This window comes from Grampus griseus (assembly GCF_964374135.1).
Source record: "Grampus griseus genome assembly, chromosome: 2".
Taxonomy (NCBI): domain Eukaryota; kingdom Metazoa; phylum Chordata; class Mammalia; order Artiodactyla; family Delphinidae; genus Grampus; species Grampus griseus.
This window is the reverse complement of record NC_139018.1, coordinates 100627545-100647432: the sequence shown is the minus strand read 5'-3', so window position 1 is coordinate 100647432 and position 19888 is coordinate 100627545. Positions and strand designations below refer to the sequence as shown.

The following is a 19888-nucleotide window of genomic DNA, read 5'->3' as shown; positions in this document are numbered from 1 at the left end:
AGCAGCAGGCATTTCCATCATGTCACTGCTCACACTTACTGAAATTACCTATTTAATTATCCATTTAAATTATACCATAATTATCTATTATAATTGCACAGTACAGTATAGTGGATAAATGTGGAATTTTTGGAGCCAGACTGGCAGGCCTGAACTCCATCTTTGCCACATACTAGCTGTGTGACTTGAAGCAAAGGAACATTTCTTGCCTCAGTTTCCTTATCTGTAAAACAGGGATAATAATAATAATACAATATTTATCTCACAGGTTGTTGTAAGGACTAAATGAGTTATTGTATGTAGTAGCAATTGGAAAAGTACCTGGCAAATAGTAAGCACACAATATATCCTAGCCATTACTATCATCTCAGAGACTGTTATGTCTTACAAATTCTGAAAAGTCAGGCACCGTGTCTCTTTTTCTCAAATCCTCAGAACAAATGACAGATGGATGGGAGGTTTCAGCTGCTAAATCCTTAAAATGCTGCAGGGCTTCAGATATAAAGGTTCAATTAATATTTCCATAGAACACCCAATAGCTAGCAGAAAGAAAGTTAATAAGGCGCTAGCTTATCTAACGGGACTGAACAAACAACCACAGATTTTTGGTATTCAAAGAGCCACAGATTTCACACCAAATAGTGAAGTCCTATAGCTTCGAAGTGGTCAAAGCTAGTAGAGAGTCAGCCAATAGCCACAAGCTGCCAGAAAGCTCTGAATGAGGCCTAATATAAATGAGTGGTCACACTTAAAAGAGAAGTAAAACGAAAATAAAAATACGTAGAAATAACAAATGAAGTTTAAAAGAGAAAAAAAAGTGTCCTTATTGTATTTCTTTATTTACCTATGACAGATTAGCAAAATAAATGTCTAGATAAATAAAGTTATAGCTTTTAAACAAATTCTTTAAAGTGTCTCTTTCAGTTAAATACACCGATGAGGGACTTCCCTGGTGGCGCAGTGGTTAAGTAAGAATCCGCCTGCCAACGCAGGGGACACGGGTTTGATACCTGGTCCGGGGAGATCCCACATGTGGCAGAGCAACTAAGCCCGTGCTCCACAACTACTGAGCCTGCGCTCTAGAGCCCATGAGCCACAACTACTGAGCCCACGTACTACAACTACTGAAGCCCGCGGGCCTAGAGCCTGTGCTCCGCAACAAGAGAAGCCACCACAATGAAAAGTACGTGCACCGCAATGAAGAGGAGCCCCGGCTTGCCGCAACTAGAGAAAGCCTGCACGCAGCAATGAAGACCCAACGCAGCCAAAAATATAAATAAATAAATAAATAAATAAATAAATAAATAAATAAATACACCTATGAAAAAGACAAGTGAGTTGATCTAATCACAATAGTTTGTTACCTGAAAGCAGGGACTGTGTCTATATCACTCATTACTCTTATCACTAGTGACAAGTATGTTAACAAGCACATAGTATGTGACTAGTAAAATCTGTTAATGAATGAATGAAAAATGAACAATGCTCTGCATTAATGAATCAGGTCTACATATGAAAAAGCAACTTAATATTCAATATGTCAAGGTTCTGTTATCCTTAAATAGGTCAGGTGCTAAAACATAATAAATTTTCTTGATAGATCTGGGTTTTGTCATGGAGATCCACAAGGTCCTAAAAGGCAACAATGTTTCATTCCTTTTTATCATTCCAAAAAAGACCAGCACAGAACTCTGTATACACCTAAGAGCTTAAGTTTTTCTTGAGAGGATGAACAACCTCTATAGATAACTTTTTATTTATGAACACTAAGAAGTGGTTTCGCAGAATTACTATAACCCCAGACTGAAGAGCAAGTCTTGAATTACCATGGGTGGGAGGACAGGAAGAATCAAAATCTTTTAGAGGTGGAAGGGATGCTCAGAAAACATGATGGATACATGAAATACTGCTTAGTACAAGTGCAGAAAAATACTTTTAAACATGAGATTCCAAAGGATCATCTAAAAAAGTTCACTCAGATTCAGTTCTAAGTTGAGCCAACCATATTCACAAATTTATCCAAGTAACTGCTAATGTCATCTGTTAGATGCAATCAGACTTAATTCTGGCAGACATTTTCTATATTATAGGTCTCCATCTTCTAGAGTGTTCAATTCTATATTCTCTTTATGTTTAAATAAAAACTTACAAGAAGAGTATGTCTTTGGAATTCATCTACAATCCTCCTTACAGATTTTCAATGTTAATTTCTCCAGCAATGACCACATCAAAATCATAAATCCATTAACACATGATACATAAAAAGTAAAAACATTCTTCTACTACAAGTACAAAAGGAAGTAAAATAAATTATTTTATTTCAAAATTATTAACCCATTTATACTGTAACTATTTTCTATATAAAATTCAAGGATAAAAATGTAAATCAATAATAATGCTGCAACTTCAGTTTGTAAGGTTATGGATAAGCAGTACCAGAAGGACTGATGTTTGGAACAACACAGGAAAACAACACTTAATTTAAAAAAATTTTACCCCAAGTATTATCTGGTTCTCCCCAAAATTAGACACTAAATTCAGACAAGAAACATAATATTTTTTGATGGTTTCTAATATAAAGATTTTTGCCTTCTTCCCATTAACTGGCAAAACTTACAGAGGCTAATAAGTTCCTTCCAGTTCAGGAACTGATGATCCATTTAGAACAAGAATTTAAAATAGTGAAAAGTAAACTCAGTTAGAAAATTACCTATCTTAAAAAATTATACTATGAAATACAGTGTACTATACAGAAAACTTGGAGGAAACCTTGCTGTGAGTTTAGTTTACTCCTAAACAAACATACTGACTTTACATTTGGCTGCAAAAGCTATATTAAAAGGTCATGTTAATATATAGTTTTTTAAAAAAAAATCCCATGTATTTTCTAAAGGAGAAAAATAAGTCATGAGGCAAAGGATAAAAAAAGTGTGTTTCTCGTGTTACTTTAGAACTGCACATGATTAAAAATCTTCACTAATGCTTTTGTCTTCTAATTAGAATTCGCAGGAGTGTTTACAAAACAATACTGAACATGTTTTAAATCACATAACTTAAAATCACTCACGGATTCTTTAACACGTCCTTCCTTTCTAATAAATTTATGATACTCTCTGTCAGTCCTTCTCAAAGTACAGTTTGTGGACTGATGTTGGACCAAGAATGGTTTGTTATCAAACAACACAAAGGTAAACAAAGAGAACAAGCTTTTGGCAATGGTTTAAGGTAATCTGGCAGACCAATTTTGTTTACTGTATATAATAATAAAAAACTAGAGATTGTATTTTATAACAATTGTATTTTTTAACTACCTTAAAAATTGTACTATAAAATGTAGTGCAGCATATATAAAATGTTGAAGAAAACCTGTTAGTTTAGTTTATTCCTAAACTAACATCCTGACTACACATATAAAAGGTTTATTAAAAGATTACAAAACTAACTCAAAATGGATTAAAGACTTGAACATAAGACCTGAGACTATAAAACTCATAGAAGAAAGCATAGGTGGTAAGCTCCTTGACACTGGTTTTGGTGATAATTTTGGGGGTTTGACACTAAAAGCAAAAATAAACAAGTGGTGAAACTATATCAAACTAAAAAGCTTCTGCACAAAGCAAAGGAAACCGTCAACAAAATGAAAAGGCAACCTATAAAGTGGGAGCAAATATTGGCACATCATATATCTGATAAGGGGTTAATATCATATAAAGAACTCATACAGCTAAACTGTAAAAAAATAAAAATAAAAATAAACCCCAAACCCACAAGCAATCTATTAAAAAATGGGCAGAGGATGTGAAAGAATACAGATGGCCAACAGGGACATGAAAAAGTGCTCAACATCACTAATTATTGGGGAAATGCAAATCAAACCCACAATGAGGTTATCACCTCACACCTGTTACAATGGTTGAAGACAAGAAATAACAAGTGTTGGCAAGGATGTGGGGAAAAGGGAACCCTTGTGCACTGGTGATGGGATTGTAAACTGGTGCAGCCACTATGGAAAACAGTATGGAGGTTCCTCAAAAAAATTAAAAATAAAACTAACATATGATCCTACAATTCCACTTCTGGGTATTTACCTGAAGGAAATGAAAACACTAACTTGAAAAGATACATGCACCTCCATGTTCACTGCAGCATTATATACAATAGCCAAGACATGGAAGCAACCTAAGTGTCCATGGATGGATGGACGGATGGATGGATGGATGGGATGTATGGATGAAGAAAATGTGGTGTGTATGTATGCATATATATATACAATGGAATACTATTCAGCCATATAAAAGGAAGGAAATTTTGCCATTTTCAACAACATTGATGGTCCTTGAGGGCATTATGCTACGTGAAGTAAGTCAGAGAAAGACAAATACCTAATGATTTCACTGATATGTGGAATCTTAAAACAAACAACCGGAGCTCACAGAGAATAGACTGGTGGTTGCTAGAGGCGAGTGGGCAAAATTGGTGAAACCTGTTAGTTTAGCTTACTCCTAAACAAACATACTGACTTTACACTTGTCTGAGTGCGTCCTAGACCTAAAAATTCAGAACATGTATTTTGAGAAGAGCTTTAGGAGGTTCATTCATATTCATATTCTCTAACTAAAGTTGGAGAAGAACTAGCCTATATTACCTTGTAAGTCATGTGGCCTGGTATACAGAAAAATAATATTAGCCGCTATTATTTCTTCTTCTGCACCACAAGTACCTCATTAAGTCTTACAGAGCTCACATTTTTAAACCATAATTCCCCTATGCTGTTCACGCACTATATGCAACCAGGGCAAATTAGATAAAAGAAAGATAAAATGGGTTCTGTTGCAAAAGAACCTTAGATTTTACATATTTTAAACCTTTTATCTTCTACTACTGTACGTCAATAGATTAAGACTGAACATAAAACTGCTCAATAAATATTTTAAAATATTTGCTGATATTCGTGAAATCAATTCAAATAAATCAAACCTAGGAATAACATAAGTTTATTAAAACCCATGCATTAAGAAGCAATAAATAACTGTAAGAAGACATGATACGATACCAGCCACTGAGCAAAGCAATGTTCTTACATTCGGTACAATAGTATATTTTAAAATAATTTCTAAAATACCAGTCCTATATGTTAAGCATTTATTTTATAATATTAGGTGGGAAAAATTAGAACAAAAATTAATTGGTACAGAGTATAATAATATTTAACCTCTATAAAGTTTATAGGAAAAAGACTAGAAAATTGTAACAAGTTTACAATTTTTTATCTTACTTGCCTATTATCTCCTAAAATTTCTATGAAAACCATTTATTGTTTTTCTGAAAAATATAGTTTCTCAGTTTTTTCCTTTAATATGATTGAAATAACATACCCTCATTGTAGAAAATTGGAAATGTAAAGAAACAGCATCAAGTATGTAAGAAAAAAAAGACTCCCATTTTACCTCAACTGAAATGCAAACAATACTCTGACACATTTTCTTCCAATTTTTAAATGTTTCTAAAATAGTTCGAACATATAAAAATGTATGTAATAAAAAAATGTATGTAATAAACAGCCATGTATCCACAACTCAAGAAATAAAACATTGCCAGTATAGTTTAAAACCCTATGGAATTCTCCCAAATTCCCCTCAGAAGTAAACACTATCTTAAACTTATTCTTTTAAAAATCATTTTTTTTTTTTTTTTTTTTGCAGTATGCGGGCCTCTCACTGTTGTGGCCTCTCCCATTGCGGAGCACAGGCTCCGGACGCGCAGGCTCAGCAGCCATGGCTCACGGGCCCAGCCGCTCCGCGGCACGTGGGATCCTCCCGGACCGGGGCACGAACCCACGTCCCCTGCATTGGCAGGCGGACTCAACCACTGCACCACCAGGGAAGCCCTAAAAATCATTTTCATGCATTACTTAATACTTTTATTAAATATGCATATTCTCTAACTAAACAAAGCACCACTCTGCATGTTTTAAAATGTTATCTAAATAGTATACTTTTTTCTATACTCACTTAACAGTCAATATGTAAGGCTGATATATGTTGGAAAAGTGTTAACACTGGTATATACATGTCACTACTGTATAATGTTCTATTTATAAAAATACCACAATTTATCTACCCAGCCCCCTTTTGATGACATTCAGCTCTTCCACTATTACAAACAAGGCTGCTATAAACACTTTAGTAATGTGTCTCTCTGTACACATATGAGAAGTTACACGAAACTTTTTAGGGATTAATACCTAGGAGTAACGTCACCGGCTTACAGAGCATACACAACTTTAAATTTACTAGATATTACTAAACTATTCTCTAGAATAAAAATGTATTATTGTTTAGGAAAAAAATCTCTTACAGAATCAGAAAGTTCTCCATAGACAACCCCAAACTTCTGAAAGAAAGCTTCCAAAGTCCACTTACAAGGTGTATCTAATTTGTGATGCACTTTCCAGTTGGCAAAAAACAAAGCAATCAGCATTACATTTCCTTATTAGTTCATTAACCCTTATGTAGCTACATTCTTATCTGAAATAGTCTGACCTGGGTGCAAAGGCAATCCTTCACCATAATAAATGTTCGAGACATTTGTTAAATGAGTTAATCTTCATTAGGCTCCTTAGTTCATCTTAAGGTTCTGTAATTAAAACTGGAGTCATTACACCAGGTGTTGATACAGCAAAATTTGACAGAAGTAAGATATTTTAGTTTGTTGCCAGTATCCTGTCTTAATGCCCAGTGTTGTATAGGCTCTTAGAGCCATGGCAACAGTGTTGGCTGATACTGATTTTTAGAATCTGACTCACAGACACAATAATTCATAGTTCATGATTAAAACAACACTGCATATCTTAGGACCATAGGATAGGATACTTAGGACCATACTTTTGGATTCTGTAATGAGCCATGGTGATACGTATCACACGTCACTTACACTACCTCTTCCTGCCCCTATGACTAAAGCCACTCATTTTTAAGAGTAAATCTGAATTAAAAGTATAATAGTGAAACAATGTTCTTTTGCTAACTGGTTCATATGGGTGCTGAACCACTGGCCGAGACTTATTTCCTTAAAGATGAAAACAAATAAGTTGAAGGGTCATAGTTGAAGGGTCAGCGATTCCTTCTAGGAGTAATCCAGTCTTCATTCAATTTATCTGATTTAAGGTTTTCTATGCCTGCATTAATAATAGCATCAGCATACATTTAATGGTACTACTTGCCAGAACTTGAGTTAAGGGCTTCACTCGTTATCCTTACAACCCCATGAACTATTATTCCCATGCCATAGATAAGGAAATAGGCACAGAAATTTTACATAATTCACCTGGTATACAACAGTAAGTGGCAGGATGGGAATTTAAACCCAGGCAGTCTGACTCCATCCCATCATGCAATGCTGTCTCTCTAAAAATAATTGTTCCTCCCTGGAATTACTGTGAACTGAATGGCTCAATGATAGGCTGGAGCCACACAAAATGAAGAGTGTATTTATTCAAACATAGGTGATAAAGGAATAGAGCCAGGAAAATAGAAAAACAAAAAAAATTTTAAACCACCTAATTTGGCTAGTGGTGCTCAAAATAATAGGGACAGTCAAAAGAGCTTTTGAGAACTTTTTGAACCCATGGATCGTGATGGAGAAAAAGCAAACAAAATGGGAAATGGAAAATCTCCTTTGGTAAGTAGATATCCAGTACAGGCATTCATTCCTCCTGAAGAACATTCCCCTTGCCCAAGGTAGTAATAAACTGCAGCAATCTTCGGTGTAAAGAGAATGCAAACAGAGGCTCCAACAAACCTAGAAGCAAATTTCTACCATTAGGACCAGCAGTTGAGTTCCCTCCTTAAGATGGAGTTTATGATAATAACTTGGCAATTACAGTTAAGAATTATTATTCATTATAACAAAATGGGGAGAAAAATTCTAGAGAAAAACTGTGTAACTCCATTCCAATAAACTAAAGGGGACATCTGAATGACCTAAGTTGTTAGGCAATGAAAATTGCAAATATATATATATATATATTCCCACAGAGATAAAAATCTTTAGGGTAACAGCCTGAATGAAATCCAACCTCAACCTGAGGCTCAACCAGAGAAAAAGTATCAGATGAGGCATCTAGTCTTCCTTAGGGAATTTGTGATTTGTTCTGCAGCAATGAAGCTATCCAGATATAGCAACTGAATGTACAAGGATTAGTTATACACAAACCCATCGTCCCCTTCTTCAGTTCCTAGATCTTCAAAACCCAAGGTGGTTACCTGGCTAGAGGACCACAGGTACCATATGGATATTCCAACAAAGAAAGGGCAAAAAAGAAATTTTTATTTCTACGTAATACCAAAGGATGGTAGTGCCCCTATTTTCTGATCTATACAGTTTTTCTTGCAGTGTTCGTAGCAGCTGAAATGTCAGGACTTCCTTTGAAAAGCAGAAAGGCATCACCATCAGATATGAGAGGCAGGTGTAACTACTCTGAAAATATCTGATAAACAAAACCTAACTTTTAGAGATGACTTTTTAATGACAAATGGGCTTCTGAAAACTAAGCCTGGTCCTCTTAGCAGAGACTTCAATACTAAATGAGTAGCTTAGAGAAAGAACTCAGCAAGTTTTTCTTGGATTTTGAACAATCCCTCATTTTTAACTTTAGAATTTTTTTGTTTGACAAAGCATTTAAAATATTTCTGACAAAGCTTCTCTTTCTTAATTTAAGAAAGCATTTTAAAAATTATATTTGTCTATTAGGGAGGGTGGGAGGGAGGGAGACCCAAGAGGGAAGAGATATGGGAACATATGTATATGTATAAATGATTCACTTTGTTATAAAGCAGAAACTAACACACCATTGTAAAGCAATTATACTCCAATAAAGATAAAAAAAATTATATTTGTCTATAAATATCCTACAACTGCAGTTTTAGAATCACTGTATTTCCCATCCATATGTTAACACTTCAAAGCTGTATGTAAAGAAACTTTTCTAGATTAGCCTTTACTGCTATGGAGATCAAAGGAATTAAATTCTAAATACATTACCCTCCCTTTTCACGGCACTTTAATAAAGACCCATTACTCACTTTTGCATGTTGTCAACCTCCTTGCTTTTAAGAATCAGCACGTGAAGTATCTCCTTTTCCATCAGTTGCCTAACCAGCAAGGCCTCTCTCTGAGTAACTCCAACATACTGCTGAGTAGTGACCCCTTCGGGGAGCCCTCATTCACCAATGTGAAAAACATATACTAGATTTGAATATGAGCAAACCAACTTTTTTTAATCACTAAAAGCAGGACTTTTGTGGCTACTCAAATGTCTAGATATCATAATTTACTCATATCATACATATATTTATCTAACCAAATTATGTGAATTCATTAAAAAGAAAGCAGAAAAAAAATTAATGTACTAAAAACAGTTCCACCCCTCTTTCATTCTACTAAGAAAAGCATGCACCGTAGAGTGAGTATGAGAAGCAGAGGTGAATCTATTGTCCCCTCAGTTAGTATGAGTTTTGAATGCTTCTCAGTGGAAGCATCTCACTCCATGACCATGATTCTACTGCCTAAGGACAGTATTCTTCATGTAACATGGTAATAAAACACAAACCAGCAACTTCATCAAGTTGCAATCAAACAAATAGCTATCTATTATTAGAGAAAAACTTGGCTCTGATGTGTGTATGTGTATTCTACATATCCAGTTAAATGAAATTGACAAGGAAATTTAAGTGGCATTAATTTCTTAGAATACTTCTAGCTAATACACATAATTAAAAGTAAAAAGAACATAGTTATTTCCTTAAAAGTAAAATTATACAGTAATTCAGACATTTAGTCTAAATTGATACTGTTTTACTATATTTGCACCCAGTACAAACTTTTCTGATACTTACAAAAATATAAGATTAGATAAGTACATTTGCACATCATATAAAATTTTCAGATACTGAGAAAAATAGGAGACCAGCATTTCTTTGATAATCAGTACTAGTTCACAGTACTACCAGTCTTCTTTTATATACCTCCTAAGAGAGATCGGGAGATGTGCTGCTTAGATATCATGGCTAATAGTGGCAGAAACTGAATTATCATCTACTTAATCCAATGTGACAATTTCATTCATAGCAGTAACTTAAATTGATTTTTCTCTTTTTTCTGCTTGTCTGCTTTGAGTTCTTACGTTTTCAGTGTGTACTATTAAATTCTATTGTAGATGCCAACAGGTGTGTTTATCAACACTTCTGAGAGGGGATCTTCTTGTCTGTACTCTTAACTTTCTTCTTGTTTTCCTCTTCCCTATAACTACCTCTTTTTTCTTTTACCTGTCTTTTCATATCATTTTAATCTAGTTACTTATGAAATTAAAGAGGTCAAAATGTGCATATGGGAGTGTGACAATGCATAGGTATATGTAAGTACTACTGCCAGTAATGTATCAGGCACCGTGCTAAGTGCCAGAATACAAGGATGAATAAAACAGTCTTTGCCTTCAAGGAGCTCACAGTTCGGAAGAAGAAAGAGACAATATCTGAAAATGTTTTAATAAACTGAGTAATTTTTGTATGAAGTCTGAGCCTCATATGTTTCACATTATAGCTTCCAAAGGCTTAATTACTAATATTAGATTCCCTATTAGTTTAAGGGACAAGTTGTCACGACCCGTGATATTTTAAAAGAAGCCCAAGCCAGTCTGCCAACTTCTAAGTTAAACTTCCTGGGTTGGGTGTAGTTTAGAATATGGCAACATGCCAGCACAGCTTCAAAGCAGAATAAGCAGTGCCATTAAGGCAGAAGAAATACTGCATTAAGAGCTAAGAATGCCCTAAGACAAAATGAAACGCTGATACCCAGAAAACAAAAATGTCAATAAGCACACCTCTGGTGGCATCATAAGCATCACAGCTAACTTTTACTGAGTGACTACCATATGCTAGCACTGTGTTAAGGGCTGTCAGGTATTATATCAGTTAATTTAAACTATATATTGATACCATATTTTCTCCATCTCATAGATGAGGAAATTTTATCCTAGAGAATTTAAAAAACTTTCCCAGGGTCAGAGAGTGGTAGAGAACTGATTTAAACTTGGGAACTATGACAGCAGATGACTTAATGTTAGCCACTAATTTTTTTTTTTTTAAATCTCCAGCACCAAGAAATCTGGCAGTAGAATATGTACGTAAATAGAGAATAATTTCTATTGGGCCAGCCATTTTCAAGGTCTCAGAATCCCTTGGTTTCAGGACCTCTTGAATAAAAAATATTTTCTCTTAAAAAATAGAGAACACCAAAAAGCTTTTCTTTATGTAGGACATATCCACTGATATTTACCATATGAGAAATTAAACCTGAGAAATTTTAAAAGCACAAGAACTGTCAGGGCATACATCATCATATATCATGTAGCATTTAGAAATTCCATATTACATTCAGGAAAATAATACTTAAATGGCAAATAAAGTTTTAGTAGTATCAAGAAAATAGTTTTAACCTGAAAGCACTTTAAAAGGGTCTCAGGAACACCGAGAGGTCCCTGGAACACACTAGGTAAACTACTGGATTAGACTATTTACTATATTTTAAAATAAATCATGAACCCCTCATTACCACTACCTTTTCAGAATCTGGAAACCCTGATTGAAAATGATTTATTTATGACAGAGGACTTATTTCAGAGACAAGGAAAAAAGATTCAGGGAAGTCAAGGGGCAGACCTAAGATCACACAGCTAGTCAGTGGCAGATATCTAATATTACTATATTAAAGAACATATTTTTGGTTTCTGATTACAAAGTATCAGTAGACAAATATTTGGGGACAGTTGGTAATAAGGAAAGCAATTACACAATAGTGAAACAGGGTATCAAAATTCCAAAGATCTCTTGAATAAGCCAGTACTTTCAGTGTTGTGCAGGAAAAGCTAATAGTGCTGGCTTCACTTCTCCATTCATTTATAACATGCTACTCATAGGGCTCCTACTGATGAAGCAAATCCATGGTCCCTGTCAGACTAGCTTAACTAAAAACTACATTTCCACTTCCACTTCCAGACAAGATGGAGTAACAGACCAGATTAACCCTCACACTTGAAACAATAAAAAAATAAACAAAATACATTAAGCAGGAGTTTTGAGACACTGGACATGGTCAGTGCAGGACAGTGATCCCTGAGAGAGGGGAAACAAAGTGAATCCTATGATTGCTGGGGGGAAGGGGAGAGGCAGGAGACAGGGAGAAGAGGAGGAAAAGGAAGAAGGAGAAGAAGAAAAGAGATGGCAACTTAGAACTCTATACCTTGTACAAAAAATTAAGAATATTTCAGACACATGGAACATGAAAAACTTATCAGTACCAGACCTACACAATGAGGAATGTTAAAGGAAGTTCTTCAGTCAAAAGGAAAATAACACGAGACAGAAATACAGATTTACACAAAGAACTAAAGCATGTACTCTGGCTACAATGGAATAAATTAAATATCAATAATAAAAACATATCTACAGAATCTCCAAATATTTCAAAATTAAACAATATAACTGTAAATAACCCAAGGGTCAAGGAAGAAAGCAATAGGAAAATTGGAACAGAGCAGGACCCCCCACCCCCACCCCAAGTACAAAACTGAGCAGTTAATGATTATGACAACAGAGTCACAGACTCAGTGTCTGATGCACACTCCTGAATTGTTTTACAGATACTATAACTGCTACCACAGGAAAAAAGCTAACTGCACGATGACCAGACTGTAGCCATGACATAAGCTGCTCCAGCTTGAGCAATATTGAATCTATGGCTAGCACAATTCCAAGAACTGGCCTCAAGAGAATGGGATTAACATTATTGCTCATAATAATCTATTTCTTTGTGGGCATCAAAGTAATTGTAGCTTTCTTCACCCATATATATAAGCAGACAACTAAAATCATCAGCAGAGATGCTACAGACCCATGCTGACACCCTCCACTCTGAGAATATAGCACTCTATGTCAGCATGAAGAAGTTACAAGACAGACCTTCACCCCTAACCCCACAGAAATGAAATGATGTTCTGACAAGTGGGGATTTGTAAGCAGCTCTTTGCAGGAAACCACCCTCAGCAGGAAGCCCCTTTTCTTGTCACTTTAGCAAAGCTATATTGTAACTAACTTTTAAACCAGGTGCCACCATGCTCTACTCATTTCTGGCCCAAGCACACCTTTCAAATCTTTTAACACACAATACCTTGTCTAACTTGTCGGTTCTTTCCATAGATCAAAGAAAAAGAAATGAAGAATAAGCAATGAAATGTAGAAATGAAGATGACCAGATCTCTCCCTTAGCTTCCCCTTCAGTCATCTCCTGAACAAACTGTGTGAACAAGATAACATCTAGAGGAAAATCACAAGAAGTCAACGAGCCTGCGAGCAGTGGCGGGATGATGATGACTCTGACCCCCTATCTCAACGATTAACTGAGATTACTTCCCTCCTTCTCTTTAAAAGTTTCATGGCTGAGCAGAATCTTCGGAGGTGGTTTGTGGGGGATGCTGAGTCCACCATCTGCCCAGATTGCTGGCATTCTGATTAAGAGCACCTTTCTTTTCTACTGTTTGTAAGTTTGTAACTGATTTTGTAAGCGGGAAGTGGCGGGATCTGATTCATTCAGTAATAAAATTATAAAGTATTTTGAACTGAATGAAATGAAAACAGAAAATAGGAACAATTGTGGGATGCAGGTAACACCATGGTCAGAGGAAAATTTATAGTACTAAATGCCTGTTAGAAAAGATGAAAGATCTCAAATCAATGACCACGACTTCCACCTTAAGAAACTAAAAAACAAAGAGCAAACTAAACTCAAAGTAAAGGTAAGAGTAGAAGTCAAACATACTGAAAGCAGAAAAACAATTGAGAAAACCAAAGAAACAAAAACTAGTTCTTCGAGAATGTCAGTAAAAGAGATAAGCCTCTAGCCATACTGATCAGGAGAAAAAGAAACAATTCACCAATATCAGGAATGCGGTGGGGATTTTAACTACAGATCCTACAAATGCTGTGCCAGGCAGACTCTAAGATGGCCCTCAATGATCTATGTCTTCTGGTATTCATACCCCTATATAAGCCATTCCTCTTCAGTGTGACCTGGCCTAAGCGACTTGCTTCCAATCAAAAGAATATTGCAAAAGTGATGGGATGCCATTTCCATAATTAGGCTTCATAATACTGTGCCTTCTATCTTCCTAGCAGACCCCTCTTCCCTTGATGGCTATGATGAAGTAAGCTGCCATGACAGAAAGGCCCAACTGGCAAGATACTGAGGGCAGCTTCCAGCCAACAGGGGACTTTGATCCTTAGTTCAACAAACCAAAAGGAACTGAATCCTGCCAAAAAACACACGATCTTGGAAGCAGATCCTTCCCCAATCAGTCTTTCAGTTCTGGCAAGTACTTTGCTTACAGTCTTATAAAAGACCCTGAAACAAAGGACCAAGCTAAGCTATACCTAATTCCTCACCCACAGAAACTGTGAGTCCATAATGTGTACTATTTTAAGCCACTAAAATTGCAGTAATTTGTTATTATAGCAAGAGATAACTAATATAAATATTTAAAAGGTAATAGAGAATTATTATGAACAACTTTATGCCAATAAATTCAACTTAGATGAAATGGACAAATGGATGTATTTCTTAAAATACGCAAACTAACAAAGCTCACTCAAGAAAAAAATTGAATAGTTCTTATCTACTAATAAAGTTAAAATTAAAAGCCATCTCTCAAAGAAAACTCTAGGCCCACATATCTTCACTGGTAAATTCTACCAAATATTTAAAGAGGAAATAATACCAACATTACATAAATTCTGTCAAAAAATTAAAATGGAAGTAATAATTCTCAACTCATTCTTTGAGGACACTATTATCATGATATCAAATTCTGACTGACAGTACAAGGAAAAAAAATCATACAGATCAGTATTACTCAAATATAAAAATTCTTAACAACATTTTAGCAAATTGAATTCAACAATATATAAAAGAACAACACATAGTAATCCAGTGCTATTTATCTCAGGGATGCAAGGTTGGTTTAAAATTAAAAATAGTAATCAATATAATCCCACAGTAACACACTACAAAAGAAAATCCATATGACCACCTCAATGGATGCAAAAAAATTATTTTAATAAAATCCAACACCCATTTTTGATAAATACTCTCAACAAATTAGGAATAAAAGGAAATTTCCTCAATCTAATAAATCACATGAATGAAACGTATAACTAATGTCATGCTTAATGGCCAAAGACTGGTTGTTTTTCCAACATCAAGAACAGGGCAAAGCTATCCGCGCTTATCACTTCTATTCAACACTGTACAAGAAATCATAACCAATTCAATAAAGGGAAAAAATCCAGATTGGAAAAGAAAAAGTTAAATTCTCATTATCCAAACAGAAAATCCTCCAGCATGTACAAAAAAACTACTACAGCTAGTGAGTTTAGCAAGGTGCAGGATATAAGGTCAATATACCAAAACTTATTATAGTTTTTATATAAGGCATGAACAACCAGAAATTTACATTTATAACAGCATCAAAAATTATTTCGTGATAAACTAAAGATGTGTAATATGTGTTCACTGAAAACTATAAAACATTACTAACAGGAATTAAAGAAGACTTAAGAGAAAGTTATACCATAGTCACTGATCAGAAGATTCCACATTGCTAAAATATCAATTCCCCTTAAACTGATGAGATTCTATGCAACTAAAACCCCAGAAGATTTTCTAGAAACAGATATGCTGGTTGAAAATGTTTCAGTGTATATGTAATGTACCTAGAATAGGAAGAACAATTTTGAAACAGAATAATTAAGGTTGGATGACTTACACTACTTGATATCAAGATGTATTTTAAGGTACAGTGATCAAGATAATATGGTATCGATGTAAAGGTTTAAAAATAATCAGTGGAACAGAACAGAGAGTTCAGAAATTGATCCTCACATACACAGTTAATTGATTTTCAACAGAGATAACAGGGGAATTCAGTGGGGGAAAGGACAATCTTTTCAACAAACAGTGCCAACAAAACTGGATACTCTTATGCCAAAAAAACAAACAAACAAAAAAATCAATTTTGACCCTGACTTTATACTTAACCAAAACTGAACGTGCAATGGATCACGGATCTAAATTAATAGTTAAGTATATAAACTGTCTAATTTACTATTTCTTGAGACTGTTACTATCAGTCAAACAATTCATATGTAACACAGAAGGATTCCACGGTAGGAAAAAAAAATGTGAGAAGAAGTATATTCTATTCCTTTCTTAAAGATTTATAATTTACAATAATATTAAAAACTGAGACACCTAATACCAACAAGGAAATCTAATTTTCTTTAACTCAATAATACATAAATATATTGGACCACAGAGCTCTGTATTTATATATTGTTTATTAATAACCTATTGAGCCCAGTTCTAGAAACTCTGATAGTGTTCAAAAATTTTTGTTTTACATGTTAGGAATTAAGTCCAGAATAAGTAACTCATCAGTCCTCTGTTCTTTGTATTACAAAACATCATTTTCACTTGATATGCCCTGGAGGTTTTATAACCAAGTATTGCTTATATTTTTGTGCTTCTACTCTCGCTGGGCCTTCATTACTACAACTTTTATCATTCTGTGGTATAACCATCTGTTTTTCTCATGAGAAGGAACACTCCTTTTGCCCAGGAAATGTGGACTGCTCATTTTCATTCTGCCCAACTAATGCCAGTGACTAGAAAATAGTGAAATCTCAATAAGTGCTTCATAAGTAAAAAAAAAGTGGGAGAAAAAAGGATTTTCATGTGAACAGCGCACAAACTAAAATATGGACACCCAAGAGACGACTGTAAAATTCTAAACTGGGAAGGAAGATACTGAGGAAAAGTGATCTAAGAGAGCAAGGTAGGGTTACTGGAAAATGAAGAAAATATTTACAGAGCAAGAACTCAGAAAAGTCTAAACTTAATAAGATTTCATGGTATCACCAATGCAGAGAAGACATTTGGTTCAGTACAGGTGATATTTCACTGCTCAATTACTAAATAATTTCCTATACTATACACCAGGAACATGATTGCTTCATGCAAAAAGCAGCAGATTGATAATGATATAAAACCACATGAAAATAATTACTTCATTTGACAGCACAAAGGATTAAGTATCTGTTCAATATGTTGAAGGAAAACAGTCCGAACTTCTTATTCTCAGAATAAAAATGTTAGAATATATAACAAAAGTACATCACAAAAGGAACTGACATTAGTTGATCATGCTAAGCCTTTGACATACATAAGCTCATTGAGGATCACTACCTTGTGAGGTAGATACCTTTCAAACAGATTTGAGGAATTAACTGAAGCCTCCTCTTTTAAAATCTACATTCTGTCATAAGAATGTAGATTAATAAGAATCTACGTTCATAAGAACCTGGATTGGCCAATTTTATTTTTCCCAATAATCTCCAAATCCCAAGATCTGTTCATCTGTAATGAACTTTTCCAATAATTTCAATTTTATAAACATAATTAACTTTTCCTTATAGGACCTCTTGGTGGGCATTTAAAAACTGCAACAGGTCCCCCATCTTGTTCAGGACATACTCCAGGAATTCAAAACAGCTGTCTTTCTAAGGAGCATCCAAGACTTGTAAAATTCTTAACATGGTTTTATATCAAAATGGAGTAACTTTTCATGAGACTGACTGTAAAAAGAGGAACACTTACAGACTTCTTAATAAATTACACATATGTGCTAAATACTTTATGCCTCTACTTAATTCTCACACACTTCTTATGAGATAAATCTCTTTGCAGATGAGAAATCTGAGGCTCAGAGATTAAGTTATTTTATCCTTTCCAAGGTCAAATACAGTGGTGATACCAGGAAGCAAATTTATCTGATTCATTCCATGGCTTATATTTTTAATGTATAAAATGTGAATAATATTTTTATAATAAATAATGATAGTGACATCATCTTACAACTTCTAGAGTATGTGTCAAAGTCCTGGACAAGTAGTGATAACAACTATTTTGGGGTCTCTCTTAAACTTCAGCAAGTGTGATATGGTCCAAAGGGACAGTAATTTAAAATCATACTGCCTGGTTACTACTCTTGTGTGCTTAATATCTGGTAAGTTATCTACCTTCTCTGAGCCTCAATTTCTTCACCTCTAAAATGGATGGGATTTTTTAAATGGCTTCTTGATGAGCTGGTATGAAGCTTAAAAAAGGTAACATGTGAAAGGTTTTAAACTATATTGTGACAAATGGTAGTTGTAAATATTGTTACTAATTAAAACAGGCTAAGCAGGTCTAAAAATGTATTCTGCCAGAATCTACCCTCCATTATTTTCTCATGAATAAGAAACATTTAAATTTATAGAAAATAACTTTTTTAAAAAGCTGTCAGAAAATAAATCCTCAACAATTACAAAAAAGGATGTAAGAGAGATTCAAAGATTATTATGTTTTGACTTCCACTTGTTAACTTTAAAGACCCAACACTGAGAAGATTTAAAAAAAAGAGAATTGTAAAGATCAATCCTGATAAAGATGCTATTTCACAGGCATACAAAGTTAAATGAAACTCACAATGAGGTGAGAAACTGACATACAGGCTCTTTCCAAAAGATCTACGTTAGAGCATCTCAACAGGCATTGTCCCTGTTGAATGGCTAAACTGAAAAAATAGGTTTGACTGGCTTAAAAATGGGAAAGTGGACAATCTGATAGCTATGTGATTTCTTTCATTTTAAATATCTGCTAGCAAGAGATTTAAAGGAGCTTACATCATCTTAACCCAATTTCTCCTTATCCAAAAACATTACGATTACAATTTATAGGCAGGTGCTGTTTGAATACGACCAAGAGTAACAAACAACATTTTCTCTCATGGGTTTATTTGAACCTAACTTTAAAATACACCCTTTTCTTACCCATAGTTTTCTTCACATTCAGAACATTCAGAAGGAGCAGTTACATAACAAAACAGAGATTAATGGGAACATAGATGCAATATATAGAAAACACTTACTTTAATTCTCTGTCCCTCCTGTCTTGCTTTGCTATTTAACTGCTTCATCTCGTGTTTTGTACCTGAGATCAAGAGGCATAAAATACTATTTCAAAATTTGTGTGTCCTTTCTAATTATTGCATTTGATCCCCTAGTAGCTATAAAACCTATACCATTATCCCCCTCAAAAATAAAAACAATGCAAACAGTAAACAATCTAGAGAAAATATGTGCTCTAAGGGAGTGAACTTTATGACCCATCAACGCTGACAAGTGCGGGACAGTAAGTAAAAACTATTTTATTTACTTTTTATTCACACAACTAGATTTTCCCATTTGTAAGGGAAGCTATTTATCAAAATCAAACAATCTGGTAGTTGTATAACACAACCACAACTAACTTGTCAAAGGCTAAATAAAACACATGGAGTTTAATTCAGGAGTCATCATTCTCTGGGGGTAGTGAGTCTACATGATTTCATATTTTCTTCATTCACCAAGTGTGCCAGTTTCTTTTTCCTTTGTGACATCTCTCCTCTCTCCAATATTTTGTGATCTTGATCCTATCATCCCAATCTAAGTCTTATTTCATCCTAAGTGGGCCTGTGTAGTAACATCATATCAGATTATCCAATTTCTTGTGTTTGGATCCATCCTTCATACCACAGTATATTGATATTTATAAAACCCTTTGTGCCATTCCCTGTGTCAAAGTTTATTTTTAATTGGTTCTCTATTTCTCAAAGGATAGACTTTATTTCTTCTACAGAAAGGTTATCTGCCTTATCACACTATTCACCTACCAAGCAAGGTGATTTACTATTTTCTAAAGT

The 19888-nt window shown here is 34.6% G+C and overlaps 1 protein-coding gene across 7 annotated transcripts in view; it reads right to left on the bottom strand.

Moving 5' to 3' along the window:
• Window positions 1-19888, bottom strand: part of TCF12 (transcription factor 12) — a 381119-nt gene that overhangs the window by 203354 nt on the left and 157877 nt on the right. For 2 of the 7 annotated variants that reach the window (XM_082648179.1, XM_082648180.1), the window contains exon 1: window positions 19076-19161. The exons of the other annotated variants lie outside the window; for them this stretch is intronic. In XM_082648179.1, the coding sequence (XP_082504305.1) occupies window positions 19076-19123 (48 nt within the window). In that variant the 5' untranslated portion in view covers window positions 19124-19161. Of the gene's footprint in view, window positions 1-19075; window positions 19162-19888 lie in introns of those variants that run through there. 7 annotated transcript variants of the gene reach the window in all.